This window comes from Aethalodelphis obliquidens, unplaced genomic scaffold (genome assembly GCF_003676395.1).
Source record: "Aethalodelphis obliquidens isolate GAN/ISIS:26980383/991018 unplaced genomic scaffold, ASM367639v1 scaffold62, whole genome shotgun sequence".
Taxonomy (NCBI): Eukaryota; Metazoa; Chordata; class Mammalia; order Artiodactyla; family Delphinidae; genus Aethalodelphis; species Aethalodelphis obliquidens.
This window is the reverse complement of record NW_020838006.1, coordinates 2,602,098-2,627,457: the sequence shown is the minus strand read 5'-3', so window position 1 is coordinate 2,627,457 and position 25,360 is coordinate 2,602,098. Positions and strand designations below refer to the sequence as shown.

The 25,360-nt window shown below is 38.6% G+C and overlaps 1 protein-coding gene across 12 annotated transcripts in view; it reads right to left on the bottom strand.

Moving 5' to 3' along the window:
* The window catches only part of RBMS3 (RNA binding motif single stranded interacting protein 3), a 715,251-nt gene that overhangs the window by 217,946 nt on the left and 471,945 nt on the right, over positions 1-25,360 (bottom strand). For all 12 annotated transcript variants that reach the window (XM_027088163.1, XM_027088168.1, XM_027088170.1 and 9 more), the window contains 2 exons: positions 19,107-19,264; positions 3,940-4,019 (listed from right to left, as the gene is read on the bottom strand). In XM_027088163.1, the coding sequence (XP_026943964.1) occupies positions 3,940-4,019; positions 19,107-19,264 (238 nt within the window). The remainder of the gene's footprint in view (positions 1-3,939; positions 4,020-19,106; positions 19,265-25,360) is intronic.

The window sequence follows — 25,360 nt, the reverse complement described above, 5'->3', positions numbered from 1 at the left end:
GCTCGGTGCTTTGTGACCGCCTGGAGGGGTGGGATAGGGAGGGTGGGAGGGAGGGAGACGCAAGCGGGAAGAGATATGGGAATATATGTATATATATAACTGATTCATTTTGTTGTGAAGCTGAAACTAACATATCATTGTAAAGCAATTATACTCCAATAAAGATGTTAAAAAAAAATTAAATCTGTTATGAACAAATAGGAGGAACTCAGAGAGAGAAAGCCTGATCAATGTCAGAGTTTTGGGTTGATGTAGATTTTTATCTTGTTCTTCTATAGAAATGACACAGGATGGGATTTGGAAACTAGATCATCATCTCAGGAAAATAATGAACTTTGCATTTACTTTAAGAGGAATCACTGTCAAGAGTGACAGAACAAAAATGGCACATTTCCCCAAGTTATCTCTAATGAAGAAGGAAGGGATGTGAATATGGTACCGATTTCTCTCTGCTTGCTTAGAGGGAGGTTAGAAGCAAGGCTCACTCTTTTCCACAGCTGTCTTAGGGTCTGAAAGATCTTAGGTCATTTTTGGATCCTTGTGGGTCTCTCGTTCACACAACCTTAAGGCACTGCATTGAAACCATCCATGTGCTGTTCTAAAAACCCACAAATTTCTGAATTCAAAATGCCAAACCTTGATAAAGTGAAATACTGAGGTTTTTACAATTTTTTAAAGTTCTATTTTAATTGCAAGTGGTCAGATCAATTATAGATGATTTTAATTAGCACCCACAAGCAAGGACCATCTCTCTAAAGCTACATTAGTATTTAAAAAGTTAGGAATTCATCACTTCTTTTGAAAATATCAAAGGATTCACTAGATATCAGGGCTCATTGTGACATCCTACTCACATGCCTCAAGATGGAACAGAAAATAGAACTAAGGTATGAGTTTCTGAAAATAAGACTTCAACCATCTACAAGAAATAAGCAATGAGGACCAAGAAAGGCAAACAGCATGCACGCAAATTTAATTATCCCTGTCGTGACGGAGTAAATGAACCCAGCAGTCATTTTACTTCAGTGATTTCCAAAATACCAGCCTCTTGCATTATGTCATTTTACTCCACACCAAATTTAAATATCAAAAATTATGTATCTTTAGGTTGCTTCCATGTCCTGGCTATTGTAAACAGTGCTGCAATGAATTTTGGGGTGCATATGCCTTTCCGAATTATTGTTTTCTCTGGATACAACCTAAATATCCATTGAAAGATGAATGGATAAAGAAGATGTGGTACGTATATACAATGGAATACTACTCAGCCATAAAAAAGGATGAAATAATGCCATTTGCAGCAACATGGATGGACCTAGAGATGATCATACTAAGTGAAGTAAGCCAGAGAGAGAAAGACAAATATAATATGATATCATTTATATGTGGAATCTAAAAAAAAATGATATAAATGAACTTATTTACAAAACAGAAACAGACTCACAGACATAGAAAACAAACTTATGGTTACCAAAGGGGAAGGGGGAGGGATAAATTAGGAGTTAGATTAACATATACACACTACATGATATATCTATATGTTTTTATCTATATATAAAATAGATAACAAACAAGGACCTACTGTATAACACAGGGAACTATACTCAATATTTTGTAATAACCTATAAGGAAAAAGAATCGGTAAAGAATATAAATATGTATGAATATGTATATATGTAAAAGAATATATATAACTGAATCACTTTGCTGTATACCTGAACTAATATAACATTGTAAATCCACTATACTTCATTAAAAAAGTTATATGTCTTCGGTTAGCATTTGAAGCCTTTATTAAACTCTATTTGACTTCCAAAGTAAGCATAAATAAGCAAATTCAAGTATTGATGATGATCGATATTGTATATTCAATTCTATTATGTTGAAGGCTAATCTCAGAAGCATTAAGTTGTATCTCTTAAGAGTTTTTAACTGAGTGTAATTATTCTGCCTCTCATGGTCCCACAAGATAAAAGTGAGAGAGAAACCCATAACTAAGTTCTTGCTATTCACAATGTTTTCATTGGGTTGTAGCTATGATATTAGATAGGTTAATATCACAGCCTGCTTATTCAAGGAAGGATGCTCAGATCTTTGGGGGACTTGTAGTAACTTTATTTGTCCTTAGCATTAAATTCTATTAGTCAGCTGTATGTTCTATGGGTTAACCTAAAACAATTTCAAATCAATCAGGTCAAGAAGGATTTCACTGTCTTTTTCCAAAAAGGAAGAATCATAAAAAACTGAGACTTGTATTAAAACTTCAATCAACAATAATTTCCACCTATTTTGTTCATAACCATGTAATTCACATCTAGTTTGAATGCCTTCTATATAGGTAGCCATCTGTTGGATTAAAATAAGATGAATAAGGGGAAAATCCTTTAACAATGCAATTCCTTTACTCAGTGATGGGTCTTAGCAGACTGTCTTAAAATGTCCTTTATGCTAAAAGAAAAAAAAAAAGTATTTCTCTTAAAATGCAAGGGCAGCTGACATGCTGAGATGAAAACTGCTAACTCTTTTCTCAACAACACCATATGTCTCCAATTGGATCATAATGCAGGCGGTTCTCAAGGGAATGTCACACATGGAAACTAACCAAATTGAGGTACAACTTCACTGCCGGCTCGTGATTAACCAGGGGCCCTACTTTGGGATTTTCCATATCATCCAAGTGTCAGTCTGAAGGGCCTTTCTCCTTTCCCAACATCCTCCCAAAATTGGGTGAGTCATAAAAGGAACCTGATCCCGCCACAAAAATATTTCTCTTTTTGTTCAGACTTCCTTTTCTATATAACCTCAATATATTTTAAGGAACCAAAATGCTCAACCCCTGAACTCTTTAGCCATGGGTTTTAAATAGTAGATACTTCATGTAGCAAACACTACAGAGAGGCAGCTTAAAATCATCAAAAGGAAAAATATTGTAAGACTGAAGAATTTCACATTTTTTCTCCTGAGAATCACGGAAAATCGAAAAGCAACAAATAAACCAACGTGTATAGTCAGATATTTCCTTATCTATTTGTTATAATATTTTTTAGAACTTCACTCAACCTTTAATATTTTTATGCATGAATAAGATATATTTTTTCTTCCAGTTTTATTGACATATGAGTAAGATATATTTTTTAATTTACTCACTTAATATTCAATACTTTTCATATATACTACTTCCAAATTAATATCATGTTGAGGTATTTCTAGCTCATATCCTGATACATGTGATATAGTCAATTCTTCTACATTGACTATAATTCTTAATAGCATAAAGTTATACCATCTTTTAACACGTGTCAAATCTTAAGAATTTTGCCTTTGGAAATGTGAAATGCCCTGAGGTAGCCTAGACTGGTGCTTCCTAGACTATCTCTGATGCATGGACAGCTTAAAATAAATTCAATGTGCATTTGATATTTTTGTAAAATATGAAGTTATGCACTAAGATTTCATGATAGTGTCATATTGCTATAAAAGTTTCTAAATGCTTACTCTCGTTTTCTGTACTCTTCTTGTCATGGACTGGTAAGAAATGTCTGTCAACTGGCCTCAATCTATGGATGTCACTGTCATTTTATTTATAATATATCACTGTTTAGATATGTTACAAATTAGAAATCAGGATACCAATATTAATGATAGGAGTCACAAACTTTCTTCACTTCGAGTGCATTTTAACCTATTCTTTGCTGTTTTTCTTCTAATTCACTTTAGGGAATTAGCAGCAGAGATTCAAAAGACAGGCCAAAGAACAATCACTAAGACACTTTTGGCAGTTTTGAGAAAGATGTGTTGTTACATAGTATTAAAAAATACATATTTTTAAAGGCAAAAATTTCCCTCCCAGTGGCCAACCATGGGCTTTACTATATACTCATTCTGATAACAGCAATGAGCCTAGATATTATTTAATGATTACTTTATGGTACTTCTTACCTGGGATGCCTGGTGGTGTTTTCAGATATTTTCCATTAAAATGTTGAATTACCACTTCACATTTTTCAGTAGACTCCATTCTGGGAAAAGAAGTAAACAGGGGATCATATGCTTTCATGAAGTTGTACATATCCAGGAAAAATAAATTAAAAAGAAAAGGAAATTAAGAAAACCATAGAAAAGCTTGATTTCAGAATTTTACCAGAACCACCAACTGTTGCCATGACCACCATGACCAGGTGGATAGAACATCACAAACTCATCACTACTAAGAGCATCACTTACTCTACTAAATGTTGCCACCGTGGACGGTGCTGTGCAGAGTCATCACCCAGACGTAATCCTGAGGCATTATCTTACTTAATCCATACAGCAATGCTTGGCACTTGAAAGTGCTCAATAAATGTGTGTTGAATGTCTGAGTTAGCAAACCAGAGAGGCAGGTCTCGTTATTGCCTTTCACACTAGTGAGGGCAGCAAGGCTTAGTGAGATGAACCACCTTGGCAGTTAAGTGGCAGAGGCGGGCTTTTAGCTGAGGCCTGGGTGATACCAACCTGCACAGGAACGACTAAGCTGTACCTCAAGGGTCTCCACAAAACAAGGGGAGGGGATGCATTGCGTTTAAACAACTGGCGGCCTACAGGAGAGATTCACGCAGCAGTGTTGTCATCAGCATCATGACGGCTTTATTGAAAACCCACTGGGTGAGAGACAGAAGGGAGTTATTTGGGGTCCCAAATGTGGGAGGAGAACATATATACACAAACCTCAGGTCCTGAACTTTTTAAATTTTCAATTTCAGACAATCTTCTATTTTTTCAAACTAGGTATCAATATTCCGAGACTGGGTTTCTTGTGCCAAGTTTTGGCATCTCAGATACAAGCTAATGAATAACATTCAGGGCCATAGCATCATACTGCCAACATTAGCAGTGTTGCTGTCTCCTAAGTAGAACAGTATCAGCAACATTTTCTAAATAGTAACTATATCTGGACTTTATTATTTTGTAAAACAGGGTGTGGAAGATAAAAATTAAAGGGTCAACTGTGATCAAAAGAAATTAATTCCCACAAACGGTACACTAGAGGAAAAACGGACTTAAGAAATGGCACACATACGTATAAAAGAATGTGTATGAAATGTGAGAAATTTTTTGTCTAAAAGGCAAAGTGTATAATTTTGGATTTTCTGCTCTGTTATTAATATGAACTTTCTTGGAATGGAGCCCTTTGACACAATTTGTAAAACTTTCTTACATCCAAATTTTATGTGTGTTTTCATATTCATATTACATGCAGAGAAAAAAAGAAAAGGAAAAAAATATATATATAAGCAAATGCCAAATAAGTTATATATTTATTACACCATGAGGAATTCAAATGTGAGAGGAATTGCAGAAGCCAGGAAAACTCTGAGAAGTGGGCACAGGAGGACAGAAAGGCCTTTGCAGAAGTAACTAGGGTAGGGGCCAGGCTGGGAGGGGGAAGGCTGTGTCCTTGTAGATGGGGTAGAGTGAGTAGAGCACTGTGGCCCAGTGGAAGGTTCACTCAGGGAAACTCTTGGAGATAAGCTGAGGGGTGCAGGCAAGAGCATCTGAGTTACCAGGTTAAGAAATTTTTTTTTTTATTGAAGTATAGTTGATTTACGATGTGTTAGTTTCAGGTGTACAGCAAAGTGATTCAGTTATACATACATATATATCTATTTTTTTTCAGATTCTTTTCCCTTATAGGTTATTACAAAATATTGAGTAGAGTTCCCTGTGCTACACATTAGGTTCTTGTTGGTTACCTATTTTATATATAATAGCGTGTGTATGCCAATCCCAAGCTCCTGATTTATCCCTACCCCCATGTTTCTCCTTTGGTAACCATAAGTCTGTTTCCTAAGTCTGTGAGTCTTTCTGTTTTGTAAATAAGTTCATTTGTATCATTTTTTTTTTTTAGATTCCACATATAAGTGATATCATATATTTGTCTTTCTCTGTCTGATTTACTTCAGTTAGTATGATAATCTCTAGGTCCATCTGTGTTGCTGCAAAATGGCACTATTTCATTCCTTTTTATGGCTGAGTAATATTCCATTGTGTATGTATATACCACATCTTCTTTATCCATTCATCTGTCGATCGACATTTAGGTTGCTTCGATGTCTTGGCTACTGTAAATAGTGCTATGAACACTGGGATATATTACCTTTTCAAATTACGGTTTGCTCCAGATATATGCCCAGGAGTGGGATTGCAGAATCATATGGTGGCTCTATTTGAAGATGGTTTCAAAAGCACGTTCCATCTGGGGAGCTATAATTACCTTATGACTCAAAACAAAACATTTTCCAATGCACATTCCTAGGAAGCATGGGAAAGATGCACATTTTTTCTGCATTGATAAGATGGTGAAGCAGAGCAGGACCAATGTCAGGGGTACACATGCAGTACCAGAGCCCCGTGCTTAGAAAAATCTTGCACTTGATTTAAAGTTCTGCTGTCACCATCCTGACATTCTTAATACGTTTTAAACAAGGGGTTTTGTATTTTTAATTTTCACTAGATCCCACAAATTACATAGCTGGTCCTAATATGACAAGAAAGCACAGGAAACTAATCTGACGTTAATAGGTTAATGTTCATTTATTAGATGCCCATTGGATCCACAGTGTTATTTTGAAGAACATCTGAAGAGTGACTCACTTTTGTGTCGAAATGCAAAACTAAAACTCTTTAAGCTTAATAATACCCACTTTTAATAAATAAAAATAAAAACAAAAATAGCATTTTATTCACTGCTTAATCACAAATTCCCCCAAATCAGAGGATATTTGGATTAGAAAGATAAGATGAATCATTTCCCATTCCAAATATTGAGGAGCAGCTAAGTATAATTTTGCTAACTCCTTCACATTTTCTTTCCAGAGGAATATTTTACATCTTCCAACTTGTTATTTTTTAATTAAAAAAAAATAAATTTATTTATTTACTTCTGGCTGCATTGGGTCTTCGTTGTGGTGTGCGGGCTTCTCATTGCGGTGGCTCCTCTTGTTGTGGAACATGGACTCTAGGCATGTGGGCTTCAGTAGTTGTGGCACGTGGGCTCCAGTAGTTGTGGCACGCAGGCTCAGTAGTTGTGGCTCACGGGTTCTAGAGTACAGGCTCAGTAGTTGTGGCACATGGGCTTCGTTGCTCCACGGCTTGTGGAAATCTTCCAGGACCAGCGCGTGAACCCGTGTCCCCTGCATTGGCAGGTGGATTCTTAACCACTGCGGCACCAGAGAAATCCCTTAATTTTTTTTTAACTAGGGAACTTCCATTTCTAGGAACAAAAGAACTCAAATTCTGCTCTTTCTCTTTTCCCACAGGACCCACTATCCATTGTCTCTTAGGGAAGATAACCTTCCCTCCTAGCAGAGACATGAATGGGAGTGGAAATGTGCATCCTTAATTACTACAGATGTTGCTTTATGGAATTTTGATTCCAGGAGAGCTATGGAATGAAAAGCTTATGCCCCAGGGCCCCCTCCCTGTTCAGTCGCTCTCTGGGTACTCATCTAGATAAAAGGCAGTTAAGAATCTAAAGCTTGCTTGCCAGAGTCCTACAAATCAAATCCTTCCCCTTTTGTCTTTAAAACGACACGGAATTCTAAACGCACACTGAAACTGGATGGGGGATAGCATGTGTGTGCTTGGTGGCTTCATCTCATCCATCCACCTAAAACATTTTTGTCCTGGTTTGAAAGCCTCATATCTTCCCTTTTGGATTCTAGTACGATCATCTTTTGTTAAGACTGGTTTACAGCCCCACCAAGCCCAGTGGGGGCCATTTCTGTGAACACCAGACAGCAGCGTAGAGTGTTCACTCTGGCTTCATTCAGATTTAACTAATATATGTCTGCAGGAGCCTTTAGAGACTCTCATCTCTGAAAGAATAAATGCAATAAAAGTCTGTTTTCTGTAGCTGCCAGTGCTTAGTGTCAAACCATGTTATGTGGCACCACCCAGCAGTGACAATTTCATTTTAATACACAGGGCACATTTTAACAAGGCCAAGCCATCCCAGCAAAGAGGGAGATCGAGGAGCTGCCGAGGGGAAAGGCTCAGAGTGAGACCCATGGAACTCTGGGGGAGACTGCATTTGAATGGCCACCTTAGCAAGAATGTGACCATTTTCTTCTCCAGTTTCACAATTAGCCTATTTGAAATGCCAGCCCAAGCTATCTGCAATCTGGCATGCGCTCCACTTGAAACTGACACTAATATTATCAAGTGGGTCTGAAAAGGCAGCGTGCCAGACAAAGCTGCCTTTCCATGGCCCCGTCAGATGGGCCACTGAATCCCTACAACTGCACTCATTCTTTCTAGGCAGTACCTGAACCCTCTCACATCCCTCAGAAGAGCTCGTGTGCCTGGCCAACCATTCACCCGACAATGCGATGCATTAATTAGGTTCCTACAACGCTCCAATCATTGTATAAAGTCTCAGGGTTTCCTGTTAGGTCTGATGTTTAAATACAAACGTGCATTAAAGGTCCTGTTTGACATTCTTTCTTGTCTCCGTGCCTAGGAACCTGGCTTCAGTCATTCGAAACGCACCACTGAATTGTGATTTAGAGAACATTTCTTTTTTACAACAGCTACTAATAGGTGCTAGTTTCATAGCCAATACAATCCCCATGGGCAAATTACACCAGATGAGAGCCTGATCCAATACCGGGAGAATGTTCTGGGTCAGGCTTAACACACAGGGGTGGCAGAGTATTGTGTACAACGATTTGCAGCCTACCTGTCTCACCTCCATGGAGAATCTCTCAGTTTATGATCTTAAATCAATAAGCATGATTACGCACATAGTTAAAACAAATCCACCCTGTCATTTATGATGCTTAATGAAAGGTTTCCACTATTGTGAAATTTTTGTGGTTTTGCAATCACAGGCTCCGTACAAATTATTGGCAACTTAGAACATACAGCTTTGCAAGCCATTCATCCTCGCTTCCGGTAAGATTTGCTGAAAGTGTCAACATGAAAAGATTTTGTACAAAACAAATTATGTCATTGGCTTCGTAATCCATGGTAACAGAAGGAATAACAGTGAATTTCAGCAAGAAAGAGGAGTGAAGGAGTTGAATTTTCTCAGTTTTTGCAATTTGTTTTCTTCCTTCGAGGTGCTTGACGTCTTTAGGAGACAAGTGTCATAAATGCAAAATAGGGCCGTAGACTGGTCTTCCTACCACCTCCCTTTGCAGAAACTCTGACATTTTGGTGGCCCCTTGCTTAGCACTGAAGCACATTCCTCTTATGAAATGGAGCTATGGACAATATTTGGTTCATGAAAACCCACTCCAAAAGTTTAGAATCACATATATTCAGGACTGGAAATACCAACTTCTACATGGTACAGAGGAAGAAAATAACACCAGAAAGCAGTGGCTTCTCTAAAGTTGAGTTGGTGGAGAAGCCTGCAATGGAACCTTTGTCCGTTGACGCTGAGTTCGTTGGCTTGTTTGGAAGGGATGGGGCTCCACTGCTGGCCTCCTGTCATCACTCCTGATTTCCTGCCCTGATCTGCTTTCATCTCTGCTGAAGCTGGATGGGGCCAGCCATCTCCATTTCATTCAGCCATGATTAACTAGAGTAGGTGTTCTCAGAAATGGAGATTATACCCTGATATGATATAACAAGAAGGGCACTTCACCTGTGTGGTATTCTTTCCAGAACTTAGACATAACATGGATCCCATCGTGAAATAAACATCGAAAAAGGCAGACCTGGAGACATTTTCCAGGATACCTGGCTGGGACTACTCATGGAAAACAAGGAAAGTCTGAGATACTGTCAGAGACCAGAGCAAACTGATGAGAAAAACCACCAAATGCAAAATGGTACCAGGGATTGGATTCTGGAACAAAAAGAGGATATCAATGGAAAAATTGGTGAAATTCCAATAAAGTCTGGAGTTTGGTTAATAATAATGTACTGATGTCAGTTTCTTAATTCTGACAAATATGTCATGGTAGTGCAAAGGGTTAACAATGGGGAAAACTGGATGTAGGGTGTACAAAACCTGTGTATTACCTTTGTAACTTTTCTGTAAAACTAAACTTATTCCAAAATAAAAAAGCTTGTTTTTAAAATGATGGTACATTAAAATTATCAGGGAGCTATTTTTTAAAAATACCAGTGTCTGGGCCCCAGCTCAGGAGATTCTGACTTAATTGCTTTAGCATGAAGTCTAGGCACATATTTTTGAAAGCTGCCGAGGTGATGCCAGTGTGCAGTCAGGGTTGAAAACCACTGTTCTGGAGTTCTCTGTCAGGTGCCCCAAACTGGAGACCATGGGCCAAATCCAGCCTTCACGAATGTTTTGCTTGGGCTGCAAAGAGTTTTTGAAAAATTTGAAATGGTTGTCAACATTTAGAGATTGGGAGACTTCACATGAAAAGTTGAATTTCTGATTCCTCTTGAAAGATGCGATGAAAGACGGGATAAGGTGTTTTCTGCATGGCAACTATGGCATAACAAAAATAAATTTGGTCTCTGTCCTTGGTTCCTAGCACAGAACTCCTAAAACTCTGGGGATTTCCCGAGTGAAAGGAACGTCTTCTGTTATTTGTAATGGATCACTTTTGACTATACCTGAGTTTCTGTTAATGAGGTGATTCAAGGTGAGACCCCTAGATAGCTTCAGAATAGGGCTGGTCACCAGAAAGACCAAAGAATTAGAGGGCTGGAGCTGTCAGGCCCACTCTTCAGTGTCTGGGGATGGGTGAGGGGCTGGAGATTTGAGTGCAACCACCAAGAGCCAACGATTTAATCAACGGCGCCTATGTGATGAGACCTCCGTTCAAACCACTGAACAACAGGGTTTGGAGAGCTGATGGATAGGTGGGCACATTGATGTGCTGGGAGGGTGGGACACCTAGAGAGGGCAGAGAAGCTCTGAGCCATTCTCCCACCCGCTTCCTTGCCCTATGCACCTCTTTCATTTGGCTGTTCCTGAGCTGTATCCTTTATGACATACAGGTAAATATTTAAGTGTTTTCCTGAGTTCTGTGGATAGTTCTAGTGAATTTTCAAGCCTGAGGGGTGTCAAGGGAACCCCTGAATTTGTAGTGGGTGGGGCAGAATTGTGGGTAGCCTGGTACCCCATTTGTGGTGGTGTCTGAAGTGGGGACGCTCTTGTGGGACCTAGCCCTTGAACCTGTGCAGCCTGAGGACAACTCTGAGTAGTTAGTGTTAAAACTGAAATGAATTGTTGGACACCCAGCTGGAGTCAGAGAATGGAAAAATGACACACATTCAATGTCACAAAAGTCCACATATTTGGTGTCAGAAATGATGTCAGAAAAAAGACATCACGGCAAAGTTACTCTGGATTTGAGCAGTTGTTTTCTGTAAACAGAGCCAGTTTGCCATCATTCCAACCTACCTGTATCCATTGCCAGTCTGAAGGAGAAGTAGCAGGTGGTATTTATTGCTGACTTTGCACTGCTTTCTATTTCTACTTTTTAATAGTGGAGTCAAGAGGAAAGAAAATTAGTTCACTCATCCATGTGTGCTGATGTTTTCTGCTTAGCCCTCCCCCATACGCCTTCTCTGCTCTGCTCTATGCCCCAAAGAAGTGACCCTTCCATGGACTGTATCACCTTTGCTCTATTACTTGATGGTTTTTATTGGTGTCACCACTGGAGGCCTGGTGGAAACAGAGAGAGATCTGGCTGGTCCTCCTCATTCTCTCTGCTTTTGCGCCACGTCTGTCTGGCAAGGGTTACATCCCTCCCTGTCTACAGTGCCTCTAGGCGGCCCCTCCTCCAAGGCTCTGGGTCTCACTGGGCTCTGGGCACATGGCTTCACCTGCTGTCTGCTCTCAGGGGTAAAGGCTTCCTTCTGCGGCTCATCTCTGGGTATCTCAGCATCCCTTCATCAGTTCCCTTAACTCTGCCCACACTTCTGTAAATACTCCTCCATGCTAGCCTCTTCAGTTGGATCATTTGTGGTGAAGCTATGTTTCTAGCCAGCACTTTGACGGCTACATCATAAAACTATCAATACCCAAGGAACAAAATGATCTCTGAGGCTGTGTATTTCAAGAAAAATGTAAGAAAAAATAAGTTTACTTACACTTAGTCTGGGAACTGCTTCTTTCAGACTACCTACCTACCCCCAGCGGACATCCTTGTCTGGATGCATCATCATCTAAATCTATCTTTTAACCATAGATTAATTGTGTTCAAAGGGAATTTGGTAAAGAAATGGAAAAACATTCAATTCAAAAATTAAAACTGAGATAAAGAAGGAATCAATAAGTACAATATGTTCAGGTATAGAAAAATCTCACCATTCAATGCAACTGGAACTCATTTGATCACTTTTAATCAGTCTCTTTGAGCTGCAGCCATATTTCATTCATTACTAGATATTACTATCTATTACATTTCTCTTCTTTTTTCTACGATATATCAACCTTGCCTTTTTTCTGTTTCCCAAGTATGAGGAACTGGCCCCAGCTTAGCTCTCCTTCTCTCTTTTCCTCTGCTGGGACAGCTCTTTTCCCTCTCCAGGCCCACCAGGGAGTCTCATGCTGGTTTCTTCTTATCATGTGCATCTTAGGTTAAATGCAGTCTCCTCAGAGGGCTTTCCTGTCCTTTACCTCAAACCTCTCATTTTGTCACATTCTCTATAGCACCCCTATGCTTTATTTTGTTTTCATAGCACTTTAGTTATTTGATATTAATTGTTGATACTCATTATTTACTATTTTATGTTTGATGACATACTTACTGTGTCCCCAATCCAGTAGAATGCCAGTCAATTAAAGCAGATACTTGTGTGTGTGTGTGTGTGTGTGTGTGTGTGTGTGTGCACATCTCTAATTATCACATGTAGAATAATTACTGGCACATTACTAGTGCCCACATATTTACTGGGTGAACCGAATGAATGCATGGATGAATACATTTTACGGGACTTCCCTGGGCGCAGTGGTTAAGAATCTGCCTATCAATGCAGAGGACACGGGTTTGAGCCCTGGTCCGGGAGGATCCCACGTGCCGCGGAGCAACTAAGCCCGCGAGCCACAACTACTGAAGCCCGTGTGCCTAGAGGCCGTGCTCCACAACAAGAGAAGCCACCACAACGAGAAGCCCGCACACTGCAAGGAAGAGTAGCCCCTACTTGCCGTAACTAGAGAAAGCCTGCGCGCAGCAACAAAGACCCAATGCGGCCAAAAATAAATAAATAAATAAACAAACAAATAAGTAAATAAATAAAATCAAGATGTCAGTACTCTGTAATGACCTATATGGGAAAAGAATCTGAAAAGGAATAGATATATTTATATGTATAACTGATTCACATTGCTGTACATCTGAAACTAACACAACATTGTAAATCAACTATACTCCGATAAAAATTAAAAAAATATATACATTTTACATATCAGGAAGGGAGGCTAAAAGAGGTTAAGTAACTAGTCCAAGAACACAGATAGGAAGAACAGAACTAAGATGAAAACTAAGTTATTTCTGACCATAAAGCCATATTTATAACCACACGGATACAGATGGATGTTAGGTTGGTCCAATTCATAGAAAGCAGAGCATGTATGAAAGATATTAAAGAAAAGAGGCTCACATGTGCCCTCCAAATGATATTTCGAAGTCTTTCTCTTTATTGGCTGGAAGCCAACAACCTACCTGAAATCCCCACAGCCTTCAGGGCCCAAGAGTCCCTGTCATGGTTTGTACTTAGGGCAAGCACAGGGTAAAGAGATCTTACAGACCCTGAGCACAGGGAATGGCCTCTATTTCCAATTGCAAGGTAACAAAGTTCTCCAATTTCAGTTTCACAAGGATAAATAATATTCAGAACTCTCCTCCCATCCCACGGAGGGCTGACTTTGGAATAATGCCATTCCAATTTCAAAATAATAGAACAATAAACTGTATGTTTTTTGTCCTTTTGTAAGTTTTTATAAAAGCATGTATACAGAAAGATTGAAGACCAGGGGATTTCAGAATAATAGATTATTCAATGCAATTTAATTCATTTGTTTGTTTGGTTGACAGGTTGGTTGGTTTGTTTGGGTTTTGAAAACCAGGGCTCCTAATACACGGAAAAGAAAGTAGAGTGATCTGCCTTCTCTAGCCATGACCATGACTTTCTGATGTTAAAAGACAGAAAGACAAACAGACAACATAAAGAAACGATGAAGATAAACACATAAAACAAGAATAAAGATAAAGAAGCTACAGGGTGGACCAGGGGTTTTCTCTTTAGTGGATCACATCTGCTGGCAATTGAGAGAGGAATTAAAATTACTAAAAGGAATAACAGTCCACCTTCTTTTCAGTCTCAGCAAACACAGTTGTAACCTGTTTCTGTGCAAACACAGCTGTAGTTTGGTGGTTACTAATCACTAAGTTTACATTTTAGAGATTTTCTTTGCTCACATTTGATTTCCTAGTTCCATGCATTTGAGACAGTAATGGCAAATGAACTGCCAAAACATCAAGGAAGAAATATTAACACAACATTTCTTAAAGATGGATTTAAGGTAGATATGAATCGAAACACATTCCAAACCATAAAATCACATTTAGATAGGCTTGATGGTCATTTTAAAGCATGATATAGTTGCTTACAAAGAAAGTATTGGCATTTAAAAAATTTCTATACTTTCTTTGTTTATTCTGAATCTGAGTTCTCTTTCTATTTCGGGAGGTGGGAGAAGATAGGCAGCAAGAAATGTCAGGCAGTGGAAAGTAAAGAATAAAATTCTAACGATATTTAAAGTAATTAAAAGAAAATACAAAAATCATATTTTAATTAATTTTTAATAATCAGCCTGATATTTGTCTTCCTGTAACTGTGATTAGTTTTTTTACTTAGTGAAAAGAAAGAAGCACTGAAATGATTTATTTGGAAAACTTGCCCATTTGGTAGGGAGTGGTAGAACACTGCCCAGATGTTAAAAGTCATTCAAACAAAACTCCATGAGAATCAAATTAAGAGCACTGAAGAGAGGTGAAAAAAATTACAGAATACAAAGGTCTCTGTGCTCAGCGGTCTCTCACGCCCTTTAGCTCACCAGGGGACAGTAAATGCATTGCTTAAAGAGGTTCTATGTTCCCAGATGTTGAAGCTGGAGTAATTGTGAACGCTTACCCTCATCCCTTCTCCACTTTGGGTCATTCTTTACCGGCCTCTCATAACACTCGTTCAATGTGATTTTTGTTAGACAAACGGTCTTATGTTTCTGGGAATGGGAAATGGATAACGTGAACATGCAGTCCTGTCCCTCCAGACTCAGGCTGATTTATGTTCTGATCCTCATGCTGGAAGGCAAGGTAGTCTGTTGGCATCCGCGAGCTCTGCAGTAGTGGGTCTGACTGTCAGCATTCCCACCATAAACTTTTGTTTTTCAGGGTTTATGACTTGGCTATAAAATGCTGCCTGCAGGGGGGTGGATCTTACAAAACTGTTTTATGTTACAAGAGAGGAAAAAAATAATAATAAAATAAAATGGAAGTCTGTAATTTCAGACACCATCTAGTGCTTCTGGAACGTTAAAAAGCCTGTAATTGTGCTGTCTCTGCACCCTACTGGCATTCAAATCAATGCTTTGAAGTTCAGTGGTTTAAATATAAAACGAAGATACCACCTTTGCTTTGAAGAGGTGATTTTCAAAGAAGATGAATATAGCTTACAAGTAAAATAATAATGGAGGTGTTCTTTTGAGTCAAAGGAATTTCAGGATCTCTTGCACATGAACCAAGAACCACACCTGGGATTTTGTCCCAAGATGGCAGTGCAGAAAGACCCTGAGCTCACCTCCTCTCACGAGCACACCAAAATTACAACTATTTACAGAACAACTATCAATGAAAAAGACTAACTTAACAGAAAAGATCTTCCACAACTAAAGATATATCATTATTTGTTTGGCTATAGCCCTTGTGATCTTGAGAACATGGGCTTATGTTCACCTATACCCGAACCTGTAAGTGGGTTCTCCTGCTTATCTTCTGTGAGATATTGTACAGGATTTTAAACTTCTCTTGCCTTCATTTTTTCTATAACTGTAAAATGTGAATATAATAATATAACAAAAACAATAATAATTAACTCAAAAAGCCAAAAAGAAAAAAAAAGGAGGAACCACAATGAGACAGGTAGGAGGGGCAGAGTCATGGTATAGTCAAGACCCGTGCCCGCCCCCCTCCACCGCCAACCCCAGTGAGTGAATCACTAAGGGGAGGATAATTACAACTGTAGAAGTTCTCCCCAAGGAGCAAGGGGTCTGAAACCCACATCAGACTCCCCAGGCTGGAGGTCCTGCACTGGGAAGACGAGCCCCTAGAACGTTTGGCTTTGAAGGCCAGTGGGGCTTACTTTCAGGAGATCCAGAGGGCTGTCGGAAATAGAGACTCTACTCTTAAAGGAGGCACACAAAATTTCACACACTCCGTGAACGAGGGCAGAAGCAGTAATTTGAAAGGAGCCTGAGTCAGACCCACCTGCTAATCTTGGAGAGTCTCCTGGAGAGACAGGAGGCAACTGGGACTCCCCCTGGGGACAGAGATGCTGGCAGCAGTCATTTCTGGGAGCTCGTTCTGCCATAATAACACTGGTGCTGGAAGGTGCCATCGTGGAATCCTCCCTCTAGTTTATTAGCCTCAGGACCCAGCTCCATCCCCACCCACCAGTCTGTTGGCACCAGTACTGGGACAGGCAAGAATGTGGAGAAAAGGGAACTGTTGTACACTATTGTTGGCATATAAATTAGTGCAGCCACTGTAGAAAAGAGAATGGAGAGTCCTCAAAAAACCAAAAAGAGAAATACCATGTGATTTAGCAATTCCACTAGTGTATATATCAGAAGAAAACGAAAACATTAATTCAAAAAGATACATGCACCCCAATGTTCATAGCAGCATTGTTTACAATAGCCAAGACATGGAAACAACCTATGTGTCTATCAACAGATGAATGAATAAAGAAGTTGTGTATATATGTTGTTTTTTTTTATATTACATTCATTAATTTTTTGTTTTTGTTTTTTTTTGCAGTACATGGGCCTCTCACTGTTGTGGCCTCTCCCGTTGCGGAGCACAGGCTCCGGACGCGCTGGCTCAGCGGCCATGGCTCACGGGCCCAGCCGCCCCGTGGCATGTGGGATCTTCCTGGACTGGGGCACGAACCCGTGTCCCCTGCATCAGCAGGCGGACTCTCAACCACTGCGCCACCAGGGAAGCCCACATTCATTAATTTTTTTACTGAAGTATAGTTGATTTACAATGTTGTACCAATCTCTGCTGTACAGCAAAGTGACTCAGTTTTACATATATATACTGATACATTCTTTTTTTAATATTCTTTTCCATTATGGTTTATCCCAAGAGATTGGATTATAAATTGTGTGTATATATAATGGGTGGATCCTAATCGAATCTGACTGACGCCCTTTTAAGAAGAGATTAGGAGTAAACACAAAGGGCAGACCATGCGAAGATATGGGAAAAGAAGGCCATCTACAAGACACAGAGAGGAAACCAAACCTACTGCCACCTTGATCTTGGACTTCTAGCCTCTAGAATTGGGAGAAAATAAATGTCTGTTGTTTAAAGCCACCCAGTCTGTTGAATTCTGTTATGGTAGCCTAAGCAAACTAATATATCCATACTTGGTACCAAAAATCTTTTGTTTAAAAAACAAAAATACAAAACATAGATCTTCTTAGAAAATGTGTTCTCTTGATGAATCTGAAACATGTTCCTTTCTCAGCAAGAGCATAAATGAAGGAGAAAATAATGTGTTAGAGAGGTTTTGCGGGGCAGGAGGTGGGTGCTGAGCTAAAGGCGTGTGCACGCAGTGTGAAGTGGAGCATGGCAGGCATTTAGTGCCTCCTGCACTGGCTAGGCCTCCAATAGCAGGCTGTACAGTCTCCAAGAATGCATAAGTTGGACAATTTCAGAGACCCAGGTGTTGCAATTAGCTCTGCCTTGACCATGACAATCAACAGTTAACAATGTTCTGAAAACTTGAATGCCTCATGCATGCGTTCAAGTCTGGGAGATGTTTTTCATTCTGCTGACTTCTCTTCAAATCTTCAGACCTGTATCCTGCATAGGTCTCCCGGTCTAGTATGTGTAGAACATTGTGGGGAATAAGAAGAATTTTAAGACATGGTCCATGACCTCAAGGAAGTCAAGTTAGAGATCAGTTAATCAATGCATTTTCATATCTTTCCAAGTGGGTTCACGGAGGTTGGTTTGGGATGGTTTTTCCAATGATGGCAGGGTTCCCCATAGGGGGAAACACCTGCCTGCAAGGGGCTGCCTTCCAGATGACATTAACATCCATCCATTCATTCATGTTGAGTCCGCTCAAGACCTCAAGACGCATAAACACACCCAACCGTGGAGACACAGCTTTTCCTTTTCTTCTTTGTTATTGAGCAGTTTCGGTTTCCCTGTAGTTTCCTTAACTTTGTTTCTTCATGAAAGCACAGCAGGTACCACCATTTTAACTCCATTCCTGGCTGAGATCCTCTTTTGTAAACATTCTCTTAAAGTTAAAAAGAAAACTACTCATCTTTTTCCAACAATGAGGAAAGTGCAATTTGTTCTTTTCTGTTTTGTTTAAAACATCAAAAACACACAGCCAGGGCCTCTTAAATGCAAATGCCCTCTTCACCTCCCCTTAGATTTCTGAGTTCCTTGAGACTACCCAACAGTTCCTGTTTCTCGAAATCTTTCCTCTCTTCTCTCTTCCACTGACTGAGAAATTCTACCATCTTGCTCTTTAGAAATCAATGCTGAAACATGTGGATGCTTTGTTCACCCCATGGGGTCTTTAGCTCTGGGGTGCTGGGCATTTATTATCCCTAGTAGAAACTGACGGCATCTGATTTTGTTGATCTACAGGCATAGAGAGGACTGGGAAGGGGTTATGCATACCATTACGACTTGAGACAGATATAAACATTCTATGTACAGATTTTAGCAAGAACAACATATTTCTAGTTACACTGGAATTCTCTGACTCAAAGCAAAGATACAGTCAGTTTGATAAGCTACTTTTCTTTGAATATTCTATATTCCAGAACTCTTGTAGTGCTAGAAAGGGATGGAATTAAAGGGAATACAAGGAAAGAGCAGGTGTTTTACCTGGCAAAGCCAACGCCTCTGCTGACTCCATTAGCATCTCTTAGTATCCTTGTGGAAATGACATGTCCAAATGGTTTCAGCATAGTCTCAAGCTCCTGTTCATCCATAGAAATGGGGAGATTTGAGATATATAGGTTTGTTGGGTCTTGCTCTTGTTGCTAAGGGAAAAAAGAAACACATGCAGTAAGTTCTGAATATTGAGAAACACTGCAGAAATTTATACATTTTGCTTACACTGCCATCTAGATTCCAATCTCTAGCATGCTCTTGGAAGTTCTTTCAGTAAGGGTGGTATTTCTTTTCACTGAATTCCTTCTTGCCAGAATGCTTCTCATAGAAGCAATGTCATCAGTGAAAATCAAACTTTCTGTCTAGCCTTCCTTAGAAAAGTCTAATAAACTTTTAGTGCAGTTGAACTAAGGTAAGTATGTATATTCTATGACCATAACTAGTGGTTCTATTACCACTCTAACTACTGTCACCACCAGTTACTAATGTTGCATTTAGTGAGTGTTCATAACATGCTAGGCATTGCTTTAAACACTTGATATACATTATTTCATTCAATATTTCCAGTACATATAATTGTTACTACTTTACAGTGAACAAAATTGATCCCTAACTTGGTCTAAGTTATACAGCTCTTAAGTGTCAAAGCCAGGGCTAAAACCTGGGGGTATCACCGAAGTCCATGGGCTTCCCTGTCTTGCTATAGTGCCTTCCACTGCACCAATGGGGAGAAAAGAAGTGTGGTCCTAGGACAGCATTTATCATCAGCCTCAGCATCAATGGGGAACTTTCTAGAAATGCAAATTCTTAGGCCCCACCTTGGAATCAGAAACTTGAGGGTGGGCCAAGTGATTTGTGTTTTGACAAGCCCTCCAGGTGAGTCTGATGACCGCTCAAGTTTGGCAATCACTTCCATAGACCACAGTTAAATATTTATCTATGAATGAGATTATGAAGCAGTAGTGCTTAAATAAGCTTTGCTTAATAGAATGGGAAATCAAACAACAACTGCTAGCATTATTTCTAAGTGTGTGAATATCTTCTATTTCACACAATGAATTAATAAGTTGGAACTTAGTTGTATGCATGTCTCAAAATAAAGCACAGACAAAAGCCTGACATGATTGATCATTAATATCAAAATAGATCCCATATTTAAATGAACTATTATATTTTAACCAACACAACAACTTTAACTTCAAGAAGAAACATGATTAAATTGGAAAAAGCAACTCTGAAGTCTATAGGAAATGACATTATGTAATAGTAAAATATCTTTTGTGCAGAGATGATATATTCTGTAGCAAATTTGAGGTTTTAAGCAAAACGAAAAATACAATAAACAAAATTCCAAATATTATTACAGATCAAGAAATAGTTTTGGCATGAAACTAAGCTCCATTACTTTTAATAGCTCTAAATATTCAGACAGGCCATAATATTTTTATTAAGCTTTGAGATGAATAAGATCTATTATTAGGTTCTTTTTGAAACATAGTTTAGTTTTCAAACTTTTTGATCACCATGAAAAACAGTGCAAATAAACAGGTAATCAATCAGGAAAAGATAACAGCTTTAGTATTTGGGAATAGTGTATATGTAGAAACTGTACAACTGTAGTCTCTCTCTCTCTCACACACACACAGACATACACACACACACACACACAAACACACCGCTAATTAATGGCATGATCCTAGAGAGAAAACAGAGATGATATTATTTTTTTCCTAAGTGGACATGATCCCCCGCCCAACTGCTGGGGTGATGAAAAAGAAAAAAAAACCTAAAAGAAAAACCTAAAAGAAAAAAAAAAAGTGGTGTTTCAGATACATAATAACAAACCTACGTATATATGACTTTTGACTTTATATTATTTTACTACTCATCCTTTAATCTTCACATCATCATTCCAAAGGTAGCTAGGCAAATATCATCATACTTATTGGATAATGAGGAAATGGAGGCATGAAAAATTCATCATCTCACCCGAGGACAATCCAATAATTAGTGACAGGGTTCAAATTAAATTTAGTCAGATTTTCTATCTTCCATCTCAGTGTATTTTTCCAGTAGGCCAATGTTTCCAAAGCTTCAATCATTCACATATCATCTTAGAAAATTTGCCAGCCATGTACTATAAGGTTATTTACTTAAAAGTTTTCTTTTGTATTAATTAATTTTTATTTATTTTGGCTATGTTGGGTCTTTGTTGCTGCGTGCAGGTTTTCTCTAGTTGCAGCGAGTGGGGGCTACTCTTCGTTGTGGTGTATGGGCTTCTCAATGTGGTGGCTTCTCTTGTTGCGGAGCATGGGCTGTAGGTGGGTGGGCTTCAGTAGTTGTGGTGTGTGGGCTCTAGCAGGATCAGTAGTTCTTCTGAGTACATGGGCTTAGTTGCTCCATGGCATGTGGGATCTTCCCGGACCAGTGATCTAACTGTGTCCCCTGCACTGGCAGGTGGATTTTTAACCACTGTGCCACCAGGGAAGTCCTTAAAAGTTTTCTTTAAATCAAAATATCTTTGGGCTTAAGTAAATCCATTGAAAAAGATAACAGTATGTTGCTACCATAGCTAAAAAGCCAGTATCACTTGGCATAAGTAGGTTACTATCAAAATTGGCAACAAATTCACATGATTAAATTATATTAGATACTGTTTGTTCACAGAAGATTGTGACCCTGGTGGTTGACTCTCTCTTAGTAACAAATGAGATTCATAATTAAGAGAGGTATTAAGCACACTAGGACCAGACAGAGTCTTTTTCCTGTGAAGAATCAGAATTGAGAAAGAGTTGAGAGAAGAAAAACTTTCCTATGATGTGATTTCTGGAGTTTATACCCTAGATCAACTCAAGTTCCAGTGGGAGTTCCTGCTTAACCCAGAGAGTGGGCTGCAGAACATGGCAGTCCCATGAATGGGCTGGCATTTGCCCAACATTCTGTATACCTTCATCCTTAACGAGGCTAAACAACCATAAGCAACTAATCCCACTAGTGAAGCATAGTGTACAGATCTAAGTAGCAGTACACCAGTGTATCCTGATTCAAATCCATTTCCAAATTCCGCAAGTATAGAATGCACTGCAACTTCTCAAAATGGTGTGTAATTAACATACGGAGCTTAATACACAAGAGATTGCCCAGCAGCTATTTTCTGAATCCAAATTCAAACAGCAAGGCCAACTCCTTAATCTGTATTCACAGAGACAGTACAGAATTGGAGAGTGTCATTCCTTAATTTGTATTTACAGGAAGAATACAGCGTTTGGGCAGTGTTATTCATTAAGTAATTCTCTCCTTTGAAATACAATATAAGTCTTGAACATATTCGTTGATGACAACAGAATTTAATTTCTGCATAGAATGAACTTTAAAATAATATATGCATTTATATTTTTATTTTCAGTTTTATATTTATGTACCACATTTATGTAACTAGATGGGCTCTTTCAAAAGGTTCTTTGGCACTATGAACCTAAAAGAATGTGCCTTTTAAATCTGCAGAAAAATAACTCATGTGATACCTGCAATCTAGAATCTTTTTGAAATCTTTTTGTTTTTTAACTTAAATTTTCATGATCATTTAGCTCCAGAATGGACCTAAAGGAGCATCTTGTCCAATCTGATATTTAACAGATGGGAAAAACAAAAACGAAAACAAGCTAAAATAGTGCTTATGACTTACTCAAGGCCACTCAGCTAAATAGTAACAGGCTAGAGATAGAACCCATATCCTTTCATACCTGATCCAATGTTCTTCCCAGTTCTTAACACTGCCTTTCCTCCTAAACATCAATGAATAACAGATGGCAAATTGTGGTTCAAAGGAATATTTGCACATACAAGAATAAATATCTCCGAATCCCTTATTTTATTCACTTTTGCTTATTCATGAAGTAGCTTTAGTTACAGAGGAAAGGCCACACAAAAAAAAAGGATTCCTAGCCTTACTCAGCATTTCACACATCATCAACTGAGTGAATACTCTGCAGTGTATCCTAGTCTGTAAAAGTATATGACTACAATTCATACATCTATTACATTTAATTGACCATCTCACCATAAGTAACTCCTCCATTTTGCTCTGTTTCTGTATCTTTTCATCTGTATGGGGATTTCTTGATTTACTATTTAGTTTTGTCAAAAGATTGTGAAAAAATTAGAATGGTACCCTCTCCAACGTTAATGGGAGCAGTGACCTTGTCATTTTACGTAAGAATATAAAAATTCTTTTTCCTGAAATGACTTCATTTTTCTCAGATTTTTAGTGTTCGGTTTATTGGTACTCATTTGCTTTATTACAGTTGAAGACAATGTCAGAACATTTCAAGGAAGCTTAGCAAATAAATACAAATGGAGGGCAAAATTATTGCTCATATATAGATCAAAGGTTATGTCTGGGGCTGTGTTTTTTGGATACACATTATGACTATTATATATACATGATTCTGGAAAAGGTAACTACCTTTGAAGAAGATTTCAACACTCAATCTGACAACACTCATGCTTGATGAAATTATATTTAAATATTCAGGAAGTAGTTATTGGCATTAGGAATTTTAGAGCAATGTTTCTCAAGCCACCTGTGGTGGGGACCATTTTTATTTCCAATCTGTCACAAACCAACATTTGCAAAATATTTACATTTTTCAAAGTTAATAGAAAAAATTAAGAGACATACAAAATACAAGATGCAATTTTTTATTACTACATTAAACAAACCAAAATTACATTTGGATTAAATGTCATGCTAATGTGAACTTGTTAGAAAAGGTTTTAAATGCTTACTCTCTATTTCTGTATGTATTTCCTTGTGAACAAGTACCATTTGGTGGACCAAATTTTAACACTGTTTTAGGGGACTAGTTCCTATTTTTTTCCACGATAATATATTACACTATGGGTCTTTCTAAGTTATTAGTTTTTGCCTAATTTACATACTATCAAGTTTTTATTAAATCACAAAATTATGGTAATCAATTTATAGTCACTTTTAACTGTTAGGTGGACAAAGCTGTCTCAAGATGAATTGTCCTGAGCAGTGGTGACAAAATATCCTGAAATATCCTGAAGATGCTTGTAACAACTCTAAAGCAACCTCGTGACTGTAATACTTTAAAAACAAATTGAAGGGGATGTTCATATAGACTGAAGATAATAATATTTCCTTACATGCAGCAGAGTTTTACAGTACTTAAGGTGTTTCAGGGACATTTATTTTATTTTGTATGGCCCTTTATAATAACTCTAGGCAGTAGATAGGGCAAGAGTTATAAACCCCCTCTACCAATGAGAAGATTGGTTCTAAGAGCTTAAGAGGGATACAAAAATCCCATGGCGAGTAAGTGAATAAATGACATCAGAAGTGATATTTTTTGACTCTTGACCCTTTCTACTACAGTACGCCAACTCTGGGGATTGCCTATAAATACTGCTAGTCCATGGATATCACCAGTAGAAAGAAAAATCAATGGGGAGACAAAGGCACAATTGTTTTTTAATGGGATAGCCTATTCTAAATGCTGTAGCAATTTAAAAATTAATAATAATAAATAAATAATAAATAAATAAATAAATAATAATAAAAATGAAATGTTTTACTTCTCCCCCAAAACAGAAGCAGGGAGTTGGAGCCTCCTGCATTAATAAGCTGCCCTAAAGGCATCGGAGGTTTTAGAATTAGTTGAACACTAACTTTGTACACAGATGCTCTTACTCTTCCAGTAACATCGTCAGCATGCTTGTTGCATGGCTCTAGGAGTTACAGCTCCTCTAGGTGAGATCTGGAGGAAGCCGGCCATTCTGGACATACTTGCTTTAATACCACACACGTGTGTGGTGATTAATTTTATTTGCCACCTGGACTGAGCCCCAGGATGCTGGTCAAGCATTATACTGGATCTGCCTGTGAGAGTGTTTCCTGGATGACTTTAACATTTAAACTCATCCATTGACTGAGTAAAATAGATTGCCCTCTCTAATGTGAGTGGGCCTCATCCAGTCAGTTGAAGATCTGAAAAAGGCTGATCCTCCCCTGAGTTAAACTTGACCGCCTTCAAGCTGGGGCATTGTTTCTTTCCTGCCTTTGGACTCAAACTGAAACACTGGTTCTTCTTTGGTCTCTAGTTTGCTGACCTCAGATCTTGGGACTTGTCAGCCTGCATAATCTGGCAGATTCCAGGAAATAAAGCTCTTCATACACACACACACACACACACACACACACACACACACACACACACACA